Source organism: Alnus glutinosa, chromosome 1 (genome assembly GCF_958979055.1).
Source record: "Alnus glutinosa chromosome 1, dhAlnGlut1.1, whole genome shotgun sequence".
NCBI lineage: Eukaryota > Viridiplantae > Streptophyta > Magnoliopsida > Fagales > Betulaceae > Alnus > Alnus glutinosa.
Window position 1 is genome coordinate 48,564,596 of NC_084886.1, and position 15,723 is coordinate 48,580,318.

At 36.6% G+C, this 15,723-nt stretch overlaps 2 protein-coding genes across 3 annotated transcripts; both read left to right on the forward strand.

The window, feature by feature from the left end:
- The first annotated feature begins 2,730 nt into the window (after positions 1-2,730).
- Positions 2,731-10,375, forward strand: LOC133855015 (uncharacterized). Of its 2 annotated transcripts, none has more exons than XM_062291314.1 (8): positions 2,731-2,871; positions 3,934-4,187; positions 4,320-4,378; positions 6,504-6,563; positions 6,639-6,708; positions 9,068-9,137; positions 9,512-9,538; positions 10,021-10,375. In XM_062291314.1, exons 2-8 carry the CDS (start codon positions 3,978-3,980, stop codon positions 10,068-10,070), a joined length of 546 nt encoding a protein of 181 aa, XP_062147298.1. In that variant the 5' UTR covers positions 2,731-2,871; positions 3,934-3,977; the 3' UTR covers positions 10,071-10,375. The 2 variants fall into 2 exon arrangements, with proteins under 2 accessions (XP_062147298.1, XP_062147289.1); XM_062291305.1 differs by having other exon boundaries at positions 2,741-2,871; positions 3,890-4,187.
- A 1,222-nt stretch (positions 10,376-11,597) lies between these two features.
- LOC133855003 (bark storage protein A-like) lies at positions 11,598-14,170 on the forward strand. Its single transcript, XM_062291298.1, has 6 exons — positions 11,598-12,022; positions 12,620-12,687; positions 12,791-12,946; positions 13,168-13,359; positions 13,482-13,661; positions 13,761-14,170. Exons 1-6 carry the CDS (start codon positions 11,737-11,739, stop codon positions 13,935-13,937), a joined length of 1,059 nt encoding a protein of 352 aa, XP_062147282.1. The 5' UTR covers positions 11,598-11,736; the 3' UTR covers positions 13,938-14,170.
- Positions 14,171-15,723: the final 1,553 nt, after the last annotated feature.

The following is a 15,723-nucleotide window of genomic DNA, read 5'->3' on the forward strand; positions in this document are numbered from 1 at the left end:
TATTGTCAAAAATTTTAACATAATTTAACTATAAAAAATAATTTATAAATTAAGCCAACCACGTAAATTTTAAATTAATTTTGACAAGTTCACAACTTGTTTATAGCCTGCACCAAATCTGACCCGATCTCAAATCACATCTCTAACCATTTGTTTATTATCCAAATCATTTAGCCAAAAATAATAATAATACGGGTTAAATATATTTTAGCTCCCCAGACTACCACCATTTCTCCGGATGGCCTCCCAGATTACCAATGCTTAGATTCTTGCCCCCCAAACTACAATTTTCTAACTTTTTGGCCCCATCTGTTTATTTATGCTGTCAATTTTAAAAGAAATTGACCAAAAACCTGAAAATACCTTCTTTTTTTTTATGAATTAATACCTTTTATAACCAAACAAATCAAAAGAATACACTCCAGCAGAGTTGGAACCCTTTAGCTATATTCAATAGCTACAAAAACTCCAAATGAACAACAAACAGAATTACACATAAAGTAATTGTTGTAAGTTCCATTTCCTGACTAGCATCCGGCTATGAACAATCCTCTTAGCCGAGCATCTAGCAATCAATCTAGATCTAACCTCCCATTTCACTTGCTGAACTAAAATCTCCTCTGAACGAGGAGTATTACCATGCAACAAGTCATTTCGGTGTCTCCAAAGGTGATATAGTAGCCCCCAAACAGAGCCTACAAATGGTAGCATGCAAACTCTTTCCCTTCAAATGAACTTCACTCCATCTACCAATATCTTCCCAATCCACAGGAGGATCAAAAATCAAGCATTCAGCCATAATACTCCTCCAAACACGCCGGTTGAAACTACACCTGAAAAAGAGGTGGTCTCGATTTTCCTGACAAGCGAAACAAAAGAGATACAAGGTAGGACCCGTGTAACCCCAAGTACACATATTTTCCTTGGTAATAAGAGCATCCCTAAACACCAACCAAAGAATAAAAGAATGCTTAGGGATTGCCAAAGGAAACCAGACAAATTGATACCATTGAACCTCTGGCAGTCTTTGTCGAAGGTGATCCCAGGTCTGAGCACAAGAGTACTTTCCAGTTGAAGACCTCCAAACAGGAAGATCCTCTCGGCCAATATGGATTTCAGGAAGCCTACTTTGTACATGAACCAAACTGTCCGATCTGGCACTAGGCCAATACCAAGCTCCTTCCTTAATAATGGAAGACACCTTAGGGCCAATTGCACAGCCAGCATCATAAATCATCCTATAGCCATACTTATCAAAGAGACAACCCTCAGGATGCCACACATCATACCACTGAAAAATCTTTCGGCTATCTCCAACTTTGAAGCTAAGAAATTGCTTAGCTATACTTCTAAGTTTCAACAATTTCCTCCAACTCCAAGAGCAATTATGGGGGATGGATACTTGCCAAAAACTTCTCCCCTTCAACAAATTATTTTCAATCCACGCCACCCATAAAGATCCGGATCTAGCAAAGAGAGTCCAGACATGGTGAAGCATGGAAGCTTGGTTCCAAATATCAAGCTTCTTAATACCTAAACCACCTTCTTTCTTGGGAACACACACCTTGTCCCAAGCCACTTTAGCTTTGGCTTTAGCATCCTTCCCACACCAAAGAAACCTATTAAGCTTTTGTTCCAGCAGCTTAACAGTTTTTTTAGGAAGGATAAACACCCGAGACCAAAAGGCTTGGAAGCTACATAACACAGAAGAGATAAGCTGGAGACGGCCAGCAAAGGAGAGGTTCTTCACAAGCCAAGTCTCAATCCGGTTCACAACCTTAGCCACAAGGATGTCACAATCTAATGCAGAAAGTCTCTTGGAGATAAGAGGGACTCCAAGGTACCGGACAGGAAGAGTACCTTCACTCATCCTTAACAAATTTAACAAATCAGCTCTCTCAGTGTCAGAAAGACCAGCACAAAATACAGTTCTCTTGGCTGGATTAACTTTCAATCCCGAGAGGTTCTCAAAACTACACAAAGCTTCCTGAATAACCTGAACCGACTCCATCCTAGCTGCAGAAAAAATCAGCAAATCATCAAACCCGAAAATACCTCTCCCTTAACAGTGAGAATTTCAAAGTGTAGAAGAGGTATTTTCGGATTTCTATTTAAAATTGACGGCATAAATGGACGGATGAGGCTAAAAAACCAGAAAGTGGTAGTTTGGGGGCCAGAATCTAAGTATTGGTAGTTTGAGCGGCCATCTGAAAAAAGGGTGGTAGTTTGAGGAGTTAAGATATATTTATTCCTAATAATAATTAATTAATTAATTGATGTCATGCCGAGTCTTATCTTACGAGGACTAAACTTGGTTTCTAAGGCCTTGTTTGATAGAATACAAAACAATACAACACTGTTCATGCATTTTTTTTTTTTTTTTTTAATATTTTTCACCACCAATCAACATCAAAACATTTCAACTTTTTCACTTTTTATATCACATCAATAATTTTTTATTCACTACAATTCAAAACTTTTTTCACTTTTCTATACATTTTTTTAAAATTTTTATATCTCATCATTACTTTTTACTAATTCCAAAATTAACAACCCATTATTCTGTTATGTTATGTTCTGTACATGTCTTTGCCAAACAAACCCTAAAATCCGAACATTTAGAACCCGTGGGGTTGCGTAAGCATCCTTTTTTGTTTGTTTGTTGGTCAGATTCATCACATTGGAAGTAAGACTGAGCCCACTATACGAACGGCTGAGATAGGACGCCTAATTTGACAGAACTCGCCCGAGTTTCAGGTGAACACAATCTCTCTCCTCTTTTTCTCCTTTCCCTCGATGGCTTCTTCAGTGCTTTAGCATCTAGGTTTTTGACACTTCGATCAATGCAGCATCAGCAGCGTCACACTACAGGTACCTACTTTACTGAAATACCCTTCTGTTTTAGGAATAATTACTTCATTCAGCCAAGACTGTTACTCTTATGATCTTATCCTCTGTTTGCTTTGATGAAAAACTTAATCAATGGAGTGGACATTTCTATTTACTGAAGTGGAGTCTTTGTTCTTGATCTAAAATTAAGCTTCTGGAAGGTTCTTATTTGATTTATTTTCATTTTTTGTAATTCCTCACTAGAATGTTGACATAATTGGACCTGTATTCTTCTTTGAATACAACACACACACACACATTTTGTTATTTGTTTATTCCAATGTGTTTAGGATGCTTGTTAAATTATGCATGTCTATCGTTTGTTGGTCATTTTCGAAAAAATTTGTTGAAATCACTACTTTGGTGTCTATATCAAGGTTGCCTGTCTTGTATGCGAGACCCGTGTTCCTAGTTGGTTGAACCTTGTCCAGAAAATGACAATCAATATTAGGGGTGGCAATTGGTGTTCACGTGTTGGGTTCGGGTTGTGCGAAGGCATGGGTATAAAACTATATAAATCACTCATAACCCAACTCATTTAATTAAACAAGTTAAGCCCCTCAACCCTAACCAGCTAATTTTGTGTTGGGTTTGTGGGTCGTGTTGAAAATTGTTAGCCCTAACTGTAATTCACATGTGCTTGGTCTGATATTGAACTAATGGCTATGAATCTGACAATATAAAAGTAGAAAGTACTGAAAAAGATAATATTTCTATGTGTTTAGCGGTTTTCCTTTCAGAGATGATCAGAATTCTGAGAAAGTGAAGCTCATGGTATGGTACGAAGTGTTTTAGAGTCTTTAATCTGAATCTAAATTACTTTCTGAATCGAAAACCATATAGGGGACCTCATAAAGTTGTTTTGTATGTGTTTTGGAGTATGTACACTTTATTTATATTTTTGTTCTATTTTTAAATATTAGATATTTGTTTTCTGGGTGCAAGTCTATTGTTCATCCAATGACAAGGAGAGGTTCAATTATGATCTGCCTTTGTGTAGGTGGATTTTGGACTGTCTGCTCTCAAGATTTGTTTTTTCCCCAGACTTGAGAGAAGATTGAGGGGCCACTGTTTGGGTACAATATAGGATGGACCTGACATTTCTGAGTGCCATTCTAGTTGGAGCAGGTTGCCTTGCTTTGGGATACTACATTGGCGCACGATATCCTGCTCGCATCTTTATCTCAACAAGATTATCTAAAGACGCTGCAGTTGTTGGTAATGGGAAGAAGAATGATAAGCCCAAAGAGCCTCTTGAGATTGAAAATCTGGCTGACATTCTTGAAGATTTCAAAATGGTCTCTCTCTCTCTCTCTCTCACACGCACACACACACGTCCAGGCGCGCACATACGCATGCACATACATGGAAAGAGAATTTAGGTGAAAAAAAGAACTGAGATCTATTTGCTATTCTCTTATTTTCTGCAGGTTTTGGTTGCAAGGAATGATCTAAAGATGGGTAAAGGGAAAATTGCTGCCCAATGCAGGTAGCCTGTAATTTTATATGTAACATAATCTGATATAATATAATTTTTTTATGAACATATATTCTCTAGCCTTAAAAAGTAGTTATTCTCTGCTTTGCTTTCAGATATCTTCTTATAGATGCAAATCACTAATAGCCAAGACACAGGTTTTTGATGTGTGATTTATATATCTTATGTTCATTGATTCATTAATTATCTGCTTATTAAGGACTTTTTTGATGACTGATTATCTGTTTGATGATATTTTTCTTTTTGACACCAATGGAAACCATTGTATTTATAAGGAAAATGGAAGAATGGAAGGCAGTTATTCACCCCCCCCCCCCCCCCCCCCCCCCCAAAAAAAAAAAAAGAAAAAGAAAAAGAAAAAAGAGGAGACAGGCAATTGGAATGCGTATAAGACATATGAGTCTGTTTGTGTAATGTTTGGGGCTAATGATGCTATAATATGTCATTAAGATCATTAATTTTTTAGTTTACTCGCATAAAGCATATAAAGAATGTTGTTTAGTCTTGCATAGTAGCATATGTAGGCTTCAAAGAGTCATCAGTAAGAATTTGGGGGTGATAAGTTGTTCATATTTGTGTTTGAAATTTGTAAGCACAAAGGAAGCCTAAGCTCCCATTCCCCCTCCCCCCCCCCTTCCCGAATGTGTTTGATGTTCCTTTTAGTTTCATTCTCTTTATTTAAGAATGATAGGATACCTTGTCAAGCAAAGTTAATAGGGGTACATAGTGCTTATGAATTTAAGTTTGTGGACTGAAGATAAGTGGCTGCATTAACAATTCATAGCTTGATTCTAGTCGAGGACATACATTACAAAAGGCTAGAGCAGTGCCAAAAAAAAAAAAACTAGGTTGAGGTGGTCAGGATAGATATGGTAACATGGAGATAACTGCTGGAAAGGATTTCGGCCAACCCCTTAAAGTGGGGCTGTGAGACTTTTTTGAGTCGGATTGGATAACTTATAAAAGCCCAAAGCACATTCTTCTTAGTAAGATAGGTTTCATTAGAGAACCCCAAGGGGTAGCTCAATCGGCTGTGGAGTACGCCTCATGAACTGGAGGTCACTAGTTCAAATCTCTCATTCTCTTCCCTTTGGGGCTAATTACTTATTAAAAAAAAAGAGATAGGTTTCATTAGAGATAAGTTATTGCTTCTTATTTGTTTGATTTCTTTTGGGTTCACGATGCTGTTTGCATCTTTGTCATCATGTTTGATGGCTACTACAACTTTTGGATAAAGTCTTTATGTAATTTGTGAAGGATGGATTGCTTTTTGCTATTATCAGGAATATGTTAGTGAAAGACATCCTTCAATGGGATCACATGGTCCTTTTATAAGATGAGTAAAAAGAAAAAGGACATCAACTTTGAGGACAAATATTCTTGTCTTACTATGCTTCTTGTTTTGTGGTACTTGATTGTTAATTTCAATATATACATTGATTTATCATGATTTCATTTTTCCCCTTCTAGCGAGCTAGGTGTTTTCTCTTGTGTACTTCCTGTGTACCTGGGGCACCTTACACTTTTTATGATAATTCGATTACTTGTATAAAAATACATTGATTTATGTTTAATAATCCTAATGTAAAGTTTACCAGTTAGTGAAAAATAGGAAAGCCACTTCTTGGTTTAGCCAATCAATATGGTGATTTTGGCTGAGCTGGGGGTTAATTTAGAAGAAATTTTTATGAATGTGTTATTCTTTCCAGGTGTGCTTTTAAGGTTTTTGTCCCCTGTTGCGTCGAGTGCTCTCGTGGGCTTTAACTGTTTGAACAACTATTGGCAAACTCTAGTCTTCATAAAAACAACTTATTTAGTTTTAAGTCAACCACTTCTTTCTTCATATTATCTCTATGGAATGCTGATAACAATTGTGGATTACTCATCGATTTAGTATCTTTAATGGTATAGTGCTTGAGAGTTGCGTTGACATGGTTGATGTTATAACCTTTTTACCCTCTGTTCTGTACAATTGTTGGTACACTTATTCAGCAACACATTGACGTAGATGATCCGTTGATCCTTGGTTAGTTTTTGAATGTGTGCTATTCTTTTTCCATTATTGCAATACATTTTGATCTAATTCATGATCCAAATCTTTGCCTTACTTGGATAGTCATGCAACTTTGGGTCTCTATAAAAAGCTTCTTCGTCGGGCACCAAAAGCTTTAAATAGGTAAGGCCCCACACTAATCTGCTAGTTTATTCCTTATTCACTCCATTGCTTGCGACTAAGTTTGTCAGCATACAGGTGGGAGATGTGTGCACAGCCTAAGGTGGTTGTAAAAATTGAAAGCGAGGAAGATATGCTAGTTTTGCAAGTACGTTCTTTATTTTTTGGTGCAAAAATCTATATGGTGTAACATAGGCTTATTCTTTTCTTGCTTACTTATTTTGTTATTAATGTAATAATATCTAAATTGCTAGTCTGCTAAATTCATATTTTTTTTTTGATAAGCAATGATAGTTTTATTGAAAGCGTAAGGCGCCCCTACGTACACTAGAAGTATACAACAGGAAACACCTAACTAGAAAGCGAAAAAGAAGCAAGAAATTCAGCAAAGCTGATAGATAAAGGGTACAAATAAGCCATCGACCAGACAAACAAGGTATGAAGAAACAACTCTAGCACCTCCTCTAGGGAGCTCTCTAGATTCTCAAAATACCTACAGTTTCTCTCTCTCCAAATACACCAAAAAAGGCAAATAGGCACCATCTTCCAAGAAGTAGCGCTCCCAGATCTCCCAGACTTCCACCAACAAGCAACTAAGTCAAGCACACTCCTAGGCATGACCCACGAAATACCAAAGCGGAAGAAAATGTTGTTCCAAAGAGTTGAGGCTAGATCGCAATGCAGAAGAATATGGTCCACTGATTCTCCATCCCGCTTGCAAAGACAGCATCTATCCACAATAACTATGTGCCTCTTCCTAAGATTGTCCAAGGTAAGAATTCTGCCTAGAGCTGCAGACCAAGTGAAGAAAGCTGCCCTCGAGGGAGCCTGAGACCGCCACACACACTTCCATGGGAACCACGTACCTCCAGAACCCATCATAGAACCAAAATAAGACTTCACCCCGAACACACCTTTCTTGGACGGGACCCATTTGAGACAATCTGCCCTCTCAAAATTCACCTTGGTAGCGCCCAGCAATTGGAAGAAAGAGGCAAAAACATCGACTTCCCAATCATGAGCCTCTCTAATAAAGCTCACGTTCCATTGAATGGACCCACCCAAACTCTCCAAATTATCAGCCACTGACGCATCCTTCATCCGAGCAATGCCAAAGAGATCAAGAAACACTTCTTTCAGAATCGAATCTCCACACCACAAGCCACGCCAAAATCTAATCTTGCTCCCATCCCCCACCTCAAATCTAAGGAATTTGGAGAAATTCTCCCATCCTTTCCTTATAAACTTCCACAACCCTACTCCAAACGCCCCAGCAACCTCTCGGGAGCACCACCCACCCCACAAACTTCCATATTTGGAATCCACCGCGACTCTCCACCAAGCATCTCTATCCATGCCAAAACGCCATAACCATTTACCAAGCAATGCTCGATTGAACTGAACCAACTTCCTAATGCCCAGCCCCCCATTCGAAATAGGAGTACAAACCTTCTCCCAACTCACCAAATGGTATTTAAATTCTTCACCCATTCCACCCCAAAGAAAATCGCGTTGCAACTTCTCAATGCGAGAAGCAACACTCACCGGTATAGGGAACAGAGACATGTAGTACGTAGGCAAGTTAAATTCATATTTATGATTGATTAGTTATGGAAATAGCTATAGTAGAAGGGAAACTCTTAGTTTCTTTATAAGGAAAGAAGTCATTGGTTTAAAACGTAGTTGGTTAAAAGGGACCCTTCTTTACCTTTCCTGGTCTTCAAACTTGCTATTTCTATTAATTTAATAGTGGATAGTTGAGGGTAAATTTAATTGATTGACACTCTAATGAAGGTGGGATGCCTATATCTAGATTCTTTCTGTATTTTTTTTTTCTTCCAAATGTGACTCAGTAAACTGTAAAGTTAGGACCCCAGTGGAGGTGCATGATGTTCCCTTTTTTATGACAGAATTGGGCTGCCAACTATCAATGGATGCAAAATATTTTATTATCTGCATGTCATTGCTAGATTTTTCTTTCAAGTTATTATTAGAAGAATATCAGATTCCTTTCTCTCTTCCCCCCCCCCCCAAAATTTCAGAGTTCTTTTTCCTTCTTTCTGGTTTATCCTGTTTATAAGCTGATTTTTCGTTTGTTTTTAAATTTTTAATATTTTGCGTGAACATAAATTGGAAAGCTGATGAGCTCGTGGGATGAACCGTCACCTATTTATTCTTAGCTCTTTTTGAGCCATTGGCAAAACTTTAACCTTGAAATTTGCTGCTGCTGCTTCCTTTTTTCTTATTCTTTTTTTTTTAAAAAAAAGAAAAAATCTTCTCATGTTTTTACACTTCATTGGCTGATATAATTTCCATTTTTCTAATATGATGTTTTAATTTTCCTGCATCTGCCCTTCCCCCCGAAAGAAGAAAGTGAATTGTGGTGTTTTTACTTTGTCCTCTTTCCCCACTATATTCTCCTGTTTCACTTTGTTATGGTTTATGTGGTGCATGTTTTGTTTCATGGATTTGTTAATTTTTCACTAAATCCTTATATACTTTGGCAGGAGCGGGCAAAATCGCTAAATATACCAACCCACATTACAATTGATGCAGGGAGAACGCAGATTGCACCAAGTGAGTTGCAAAAAGAATTCCTTCTTGGAAATTGATCACGGTTACTGTAGTGTTAGAAATGAGAGTTTTTGGTATATTTATTTTGGTCAGCAGGCTGAACTCCCCTTGATGTTTTGAGGATGTTAATTGAGTTTGATTAGTAATATAGATATTGTATCCTTCCAGTGATTGTGGTTTTTGGATATTTTAGTGATCTGAGTAGTGAGTACTGCTTTGATTATTTGTCCTATTTTTGTAAAAGCCTTTCCAAACGTTTCAGTTGGTTCTCTAAATCTTATCTAGTTCACACATTTCTGCAATAATTTTGCATGCTTCAGAAGCTGTTTAACCAGTTTATCCTAATCTCATAACTTATTCATTCTCTGATCTTCCAGATTCGAGGACAGTGATGGCTATTCTTGGTGAGTTTCTCTTCCCAATATCTGCATATCTTGCAAATCTTTTGTTTTGGAGGACCACATAAGACCCGTAGCAGTTTTGACACGGGGATTCAATTTTATCATTAAAATAAAAGAAATAAGGATCGTTTTAACCAATAGCAAGTTGTTATTATGGTACCCTTTGGATTTCCCAACTTGACGTCTGTCTTGGGCTGAGAATTCAAGCTCCTTTGTGCTATCTTTATTGGATATTAGGTGGAATTAATTGTGTTGCAGTTTAGTAAATACTTTCGAATGCCTAAGGATAGAATACACACACACACGCAAATACATAGATACACTTCTCTCTTATACAAAGCATTTGATTCTTGCTTCTGACATCACACATCACACATAATATACCTATATATATTGTTGTATAGGTGTGTAAAATATACCTATATATATGTGTGTGTAAAATTTCTAAGTTTCTTTTCAATTGATTAATTCTGACACTCGAGCAGGACCTGTTGAAGTAGTTGATGAAGTAACTGGTGGACTGAAACTCTTATAGTCGTTTCTTCATTCAAGTAGATGATCATCATACGCCACAAAGCAGTAGAGCATTTAGAGGATTACAGTCAGATCAAAAGTCTTGGTCAGAAAGTGGGTCCATTTACATATAATGAAGATCCATTTTATGCAGGGCCTCCTCAACTAGATTTTCACATTGAACCTTTCTTATTTACCATTTATGATGATGACGAAAATCTTTGTGATGGATTCATGACATTGAAGCTGTGGAGTTATTACTGAACGCATGTGAGCCGTTCAATTTTCATGAGATGTGGAATCTAGCAATTAGGTCCCTTTTTTTAAGCCTTGTCAAGAATTTTCAACTAGTTCTTAGAAACTTGTCAATATTTCTGGCATTCTACTTTTATCCCCAATCCCTTGATCTATAAAAGAATAATTGAGTAACTTATAACAATTAAATTGATTCTGATTATGAAATTCCCTTGAAAATTGACATACCAAAAATAGCTACATCTAAACCATATCCTTGAAAGCATTAAGCTATGATTATGAGTTGAAATGAATGCAAAAGAAAGAATAATAAATCAAGATGGAATGGAATGGTATAAAAGAGTTAAAAGAATCATTTTTCTAGTGTATTTGGTAGTTCACAAAGGAATGTAAATTAAAAATGTGATTTCATATCTCTTTACTCCTATTTTTTCATTTATATTCTTATTGAATGGGCAGAAAGAAAAAGGGAAAAAAAAATATTGAAGTCGGAATTTTTTTTAATATTGTCTCAACTAAATAAGGGGAAAGAAATTTGATGAATTAGTGTGAAATTTATCACTTCAACAACTTAGCACATATTATTCAAACACAAAATTCAGCCTATGACTTAGGCCAACACGATATAATTATTTTTTACTACATTTTTTCCTTTATTAATTTGATCGTATACCATACTTTATTTATAAAGTTTTTACAAAGAAATAAATATAAAACATTACATCATCTATCCTATAGACTTAATGAGAGCCGTTATCGAGTAAAAGCTAATCGTTACAAAATGTTACATCATTTACTTTATAGAGTTAATGAGAACTTTTACAAAGTAAATGCTAATCGTAAAGACAAGCGGAGTGGTTAGGTGTGGCGGAATGTAACGTTGCTCTGATCATGAACGGCGACCAGCGGAATGCATTATTTACACTATTATTACAGTTTTACAAATGAACAAATACAAAACTTTACATCATTTATAAAAATAAAAATAAAAAATAAAAATCGTAATATCCGAAACATTTTCCTTGAAAATTCGCAACCGACAATTCCCTCTTTCTCAGCTTCACCATTACATTAATTAATCGTGTGCTCTTTTGAACCACGCACGTGATGACGCTATCACAATAATTGGAGGGTTGATCCACGTGCGTTATATCTCTTGACCAGTTGTGTACTCGTATTTCAAAATAGACTAATAGTGATTGGTAGATAAGATATTCAAGTGTCGATCACATGCTCACTGCTCACACCTAAAACCCCAACGACACGAACCAAATCATATGTAATATATATGTTTATATGCCCCATGCTTCATTGCTTAATTCTGTCTCCTTAATCTCCGCTGTACACTTCTTAGCTTGCACCTCTCCAACTTTCCAGGGGAACCCCCACAACTACAGCCGTCGTCCGATCATCTTTCATTCTCCTCGACTGAAATGTGTATCGGACAGTGTTCGATGCATGTGGTAGGACGACGACGGCGACGAATGTGGGGCGCCGTTGATCTGGAAGTGATGTTGTTGGGGTTATTGGTTATGGTACAAGTACAACTGTCTGTTCAGCTGAGGTGTAGTCATCCCATGCATGGGGTTGTGGACAGGATCAATGAGAATGCAGGGCCTTATATTGGGCTTGTCATGACTTTCCCTACCGAAGAAATCGTGCTTCAAACCTCTGGTTTCTTTGTTCCCAGCTCCGAGATCCCCTGGGTTGACCTGGCTGGTACTCTCTCTCTCTCTCTCTCTCTCTCTCTCGATGTCATGACTCATGACTCATGACTCATGGTCATGGGTCTTGGATTGACTAGACCAAAAGTTAGGTGGGTTGACTGCATATTTGTTGGGCTAGCTAGCTCGGGTTAAGAGGAAAAATGGAGGAAAAAAAAAAGTTAGGTGGGTCTTGTTACTGAGAAGATCCTCCTGTAATTACACCGAGTCTATAAGCAATGACTTTAACGGAGGATTACTGGATTAGGATATACTCTCCATCTCACTCCTGGCCATTTTGATGGCCGGTCAAGATCTTGTTTTATTGTATCTGACGATGTTTTGTTTTAAATGACGTGACAACATTCGTGAAATTTAATCTTTACCATGTAATGGTTCTATGGTCGAGGTGTTTTGTTTAAATGATGTGACAACATATTTAACATGGACAACATATACAAATATGTGAAAATCAATCTTGACCATGAAATGATTTATCTCTGTCGTCTATTCCTTTGAAGGAAAATAAAAGAACTCGTTTGTTATAGATTCTATTATGCGTGCACATAATGAACAACTTGTTTTGAATTTGTTTGACTTGCTGATTGCCTAGGAAGGAGGTTCAACATTGGGAAGGTCAATGGTGTAGATGTAATTTATGTGATGACTGGAGAGCAAACGGTAAGATTTCATCTTTCTTTTATTACATACTATCTATAATTGCTATGAGACATTTTTTATGAGTTGAAGTGTTGAAGTGTTGACCTTTTGGTGACACTCTTAGCTAAATGCAGGTGTAGCTGTGCAAACCCTTCTTGACACATTTGATATTCATGGAATTGTTCACTATGGAATAGCTGGAAGTACTAATGATTCATTGTACATTGGTGATGTTAGTGTCCCAAATTATGTTGCCTTCACAGGATCTTGGAAATGGAAGGTACAAGTTTAAACTTGTGTTGATCACTGAAGGGATTGCTTTTTAAATGAAAAAAAAAATAATGATCTTTTCTTTGTTGGATTTTACTACTATAAGTTATTTAGTAGAAAGAATGCACTCAACTTATGTTTTAGTTCAGAAATTATGTTTAAGCAGCTAGATTCTGTAGTTTAGTGGGACTATGTTTAATTCATCTTTCATCCTCTAATTGCATTGTAAAGGAGTTCAAGTCAGCAGATGGGGAACTCACAGAACTGAAGTTTGGGGCTTTCAATTTCCCGGAAAAGGGAGATAATTTGTTGGCAAAGATAGACTTCACTCCCCAGCAATTGTACTCTGCTGGAAAACCAATGGAAGAGGTCTTTTGGCTTCCAATAGAACCAAAATTTTTCAATATTGCTACAACACTTCAGGTTCATAGCGTGGTTTTTTTTTTTCCCTCTCTGTTTTCAGAGCTTATGCATGTTGATAATAGTTGTATCATTCATGGTTTCTTTTTCAGCTCATTATCTTGTAATTGTGTAATTGATTGCAGGATTTACAGCTACTACAATGTGTCAATGAGACATATTGTCTTCCTGAAACACCAAAAGTTGTGTTTGGATTGAGAGGTTCTACTGCTGATATATACCTTGACAATGCAGCTTATAGAAAATTTCTTTTCAAAGAATTTAATGTCTCGACTGCTGATGAAGAGAGCGCGGCTATTGTGATGGTAAAAAGAGTTTCATTTGATGATGACTCCAATATTTTTTGGAAATATTGTTGATTTACAAATTACAAGTTGTGTTTGGTGTTGTTGGTCTCTATGCAGACTTCTCTATCAAATGGAGTGCCTTGTATTGTGTTTCGCGGTGTCTCGGACATGGCAGGCGGGGAGGAAAAGTTGTCTGCAACAAGCGTGACTTCTTTGGCTGCTATGAATGCTCTCACTGTTGCGGTTGAGTTCATTGGATTATTTGGTGAGGAGGCTGTAATTCATGACCACTGAAGATGTCCTAAATAAGGATTCAACTTATGTTGTGCAGTTTGAACTGATTAATTCCTGCAATAGCTTCTTAAGGTCTTGTCCTGTCATACAATGTCGACTGCAATTTATGAAAGTTGGTGCAGTTGTTTGTGTTCACTAACAAAAGTCTCAAATTCAAGACATTGTTGGTTAGCTACAAAGAATTAGAAAGCAGTGACACAATCCACAAACTGCCGGGGATGTGGCTTTCATGATGTTTGCCGAGATCATTTTGGTTCTTTAACACATTGATCTTAGATTCTTAATCAAAGTAGTAATACAAGCAGCTTTTTTGTTAATAAAACAAAGGAATAGAGGGCATATATCAAGAAATCCATTGTAACAGAGAATGAAGATTGATATGCAGCGGAATATCTAGGCTGTTACACCGGATGTCGTAGTTCTTATCTGGACCATTCATTTTAAATGAACAACACAAATTGCAATAGCACATAGGAGAGAGAAAGAATGGGTGGCACGCAAGACACCAGAGTAGTAATTGGGGATACCCGAACCAACCGACACCAGTGGCCAACCTAAGCTGACCTTCAGTGATGGCCGAATTTTCCATCTGAAATGGCCAAAGTATGAATGAATGACCAAATTTATTTTAGTAGGGGCGAACCCCCTAATTTTTAAGCCTAAAACTAAATATATATATATATATGTAACTTAATAAAAATATTTTAGACACAAATTTAAAAACTATGGCTCCCTTGGTCTATGCATGGGTCCGTCCCTGATGGTGGCCGAATCGCCCCTACCCAGCCATTGATTGGATGTTTTTAAATATTTTTTTTTTAGTTATCTCCTTCTTTTTTTTCTTTTTTTAATTTTCATGTATTTGTTGGGCCAAACATTGAAATTGTATGAAAATTGGAAGCTGTTACACATTCTCCACGCAGGATTAGATCCGTCTTCTAGTATTTGTGACCACATGTAGAGAAGGGCTTAAATGGGAATGCTTCATCCTAATCACGTAATAAAATTATGGAACCTCATTCACACAATCACGAACGAAAATAAGTTACTACAAAATCCAAAAATAAAATGAAGCCCAACAATAAATAACAAAGCATATGGGCAAAGCCATTGAGGTGGGAAGAACATATACATTAAAATATTAATTAAATTATTAAATTTATCAACTTAAAATTTTAAGACAACCAATAATTTAACATAATATCAAAACAGAATTAATTAGTTTGAAATCCGACTTTGTAATTCACGTCATATTTTAATTAAATATTCCATGTATTAGGCTTTACTTGTTGAAAAATTTTAAGTACCCCCACACGTGAGAGAGCTTAAATGTTAATATATTCTTTTCATACATTTGACTTCTATTACCTTAAGTTAGATAATTTTTTAAAAAAATTTTTTTTTTCAAAAAAAATATAAGAAAAGGGAGAGACAATTTTTGCATGTTAGTCATCTTCTCTTGGTAGAGCTACTAAATACTAATTTCAAATACATTTATGTATTAATTCTGATGGTTATTGGCCAAACTACTTCCATGATAATTGCTAAGCAGTTGATTTTAAACCTCATCCTCATAACAGAAAGCAACAGTCTGGCCATTAGTAGATGCCTCACCCGCTATATTTTTGCAGAACACAACAAATAGGATGTGATCTCCTCAGAAAAGCTAATTCAAGCCATTGCCAAATCTATCTTTCTATGGAATGTAGATGACAACCATGAATTTTTAGACAATCCAGCGACCAAACAGTTTGATATAGATAATGGAGTAGAGATATTTTTAGCT

What these genes read in the sequence shown, in the direction of transcription:
- LOC133855003 (XM_062291298.1), top strand. Translation starts at nt 11,737, where the DNA reads ATGTGTATCGGACAGTGTTCGATGCATGTGGTAGGACGACGACGGCGA. An exon ending in CCCCTGGGTTGACCTGGCTG is followed by an intron (nt 12,023 to 12,619) that starts GTACTCTCTCTC and finishes CTGATTGCCTAG; the next exon opens with GAAGGAGGTTCAACATTGGG. An exon ending in CAGGATCTTGGAAATGGAAG is followed by an intron (nt 12,947 to 13,167) that starts GTACAAGTTTAA and finishes TGCATTGTAAAG; the next exon opens with GAGTTCAAGTCAGCAGATGG.
- LOC133855015 (XM_062291314.1), top strand. Translation starts at nt 3,978, where the DNA reads ATGGACCTGACATTTCTGAGTGCCATTCTAGTTGGAGCAGGTTGCCTT. An exon ending in TTCTTGAAGATTTCAAAATG is followed by an intron (nt 4,188 to 4,319) that starts GTCTCTCTCTCT and finishes TATTTTCTGCAG; the next exon opens with GTTTTGGTTGCAAGGAATGA. An exon ending in GCACCAAAAGCTTTAAATAG is followed by an intron (nt 6,564 to 6,638) that starts GTAAGGCCCCAC and finishes GTCAGCATACAG; the next exon opens with GTGGGAGATGTGTGCACAGC.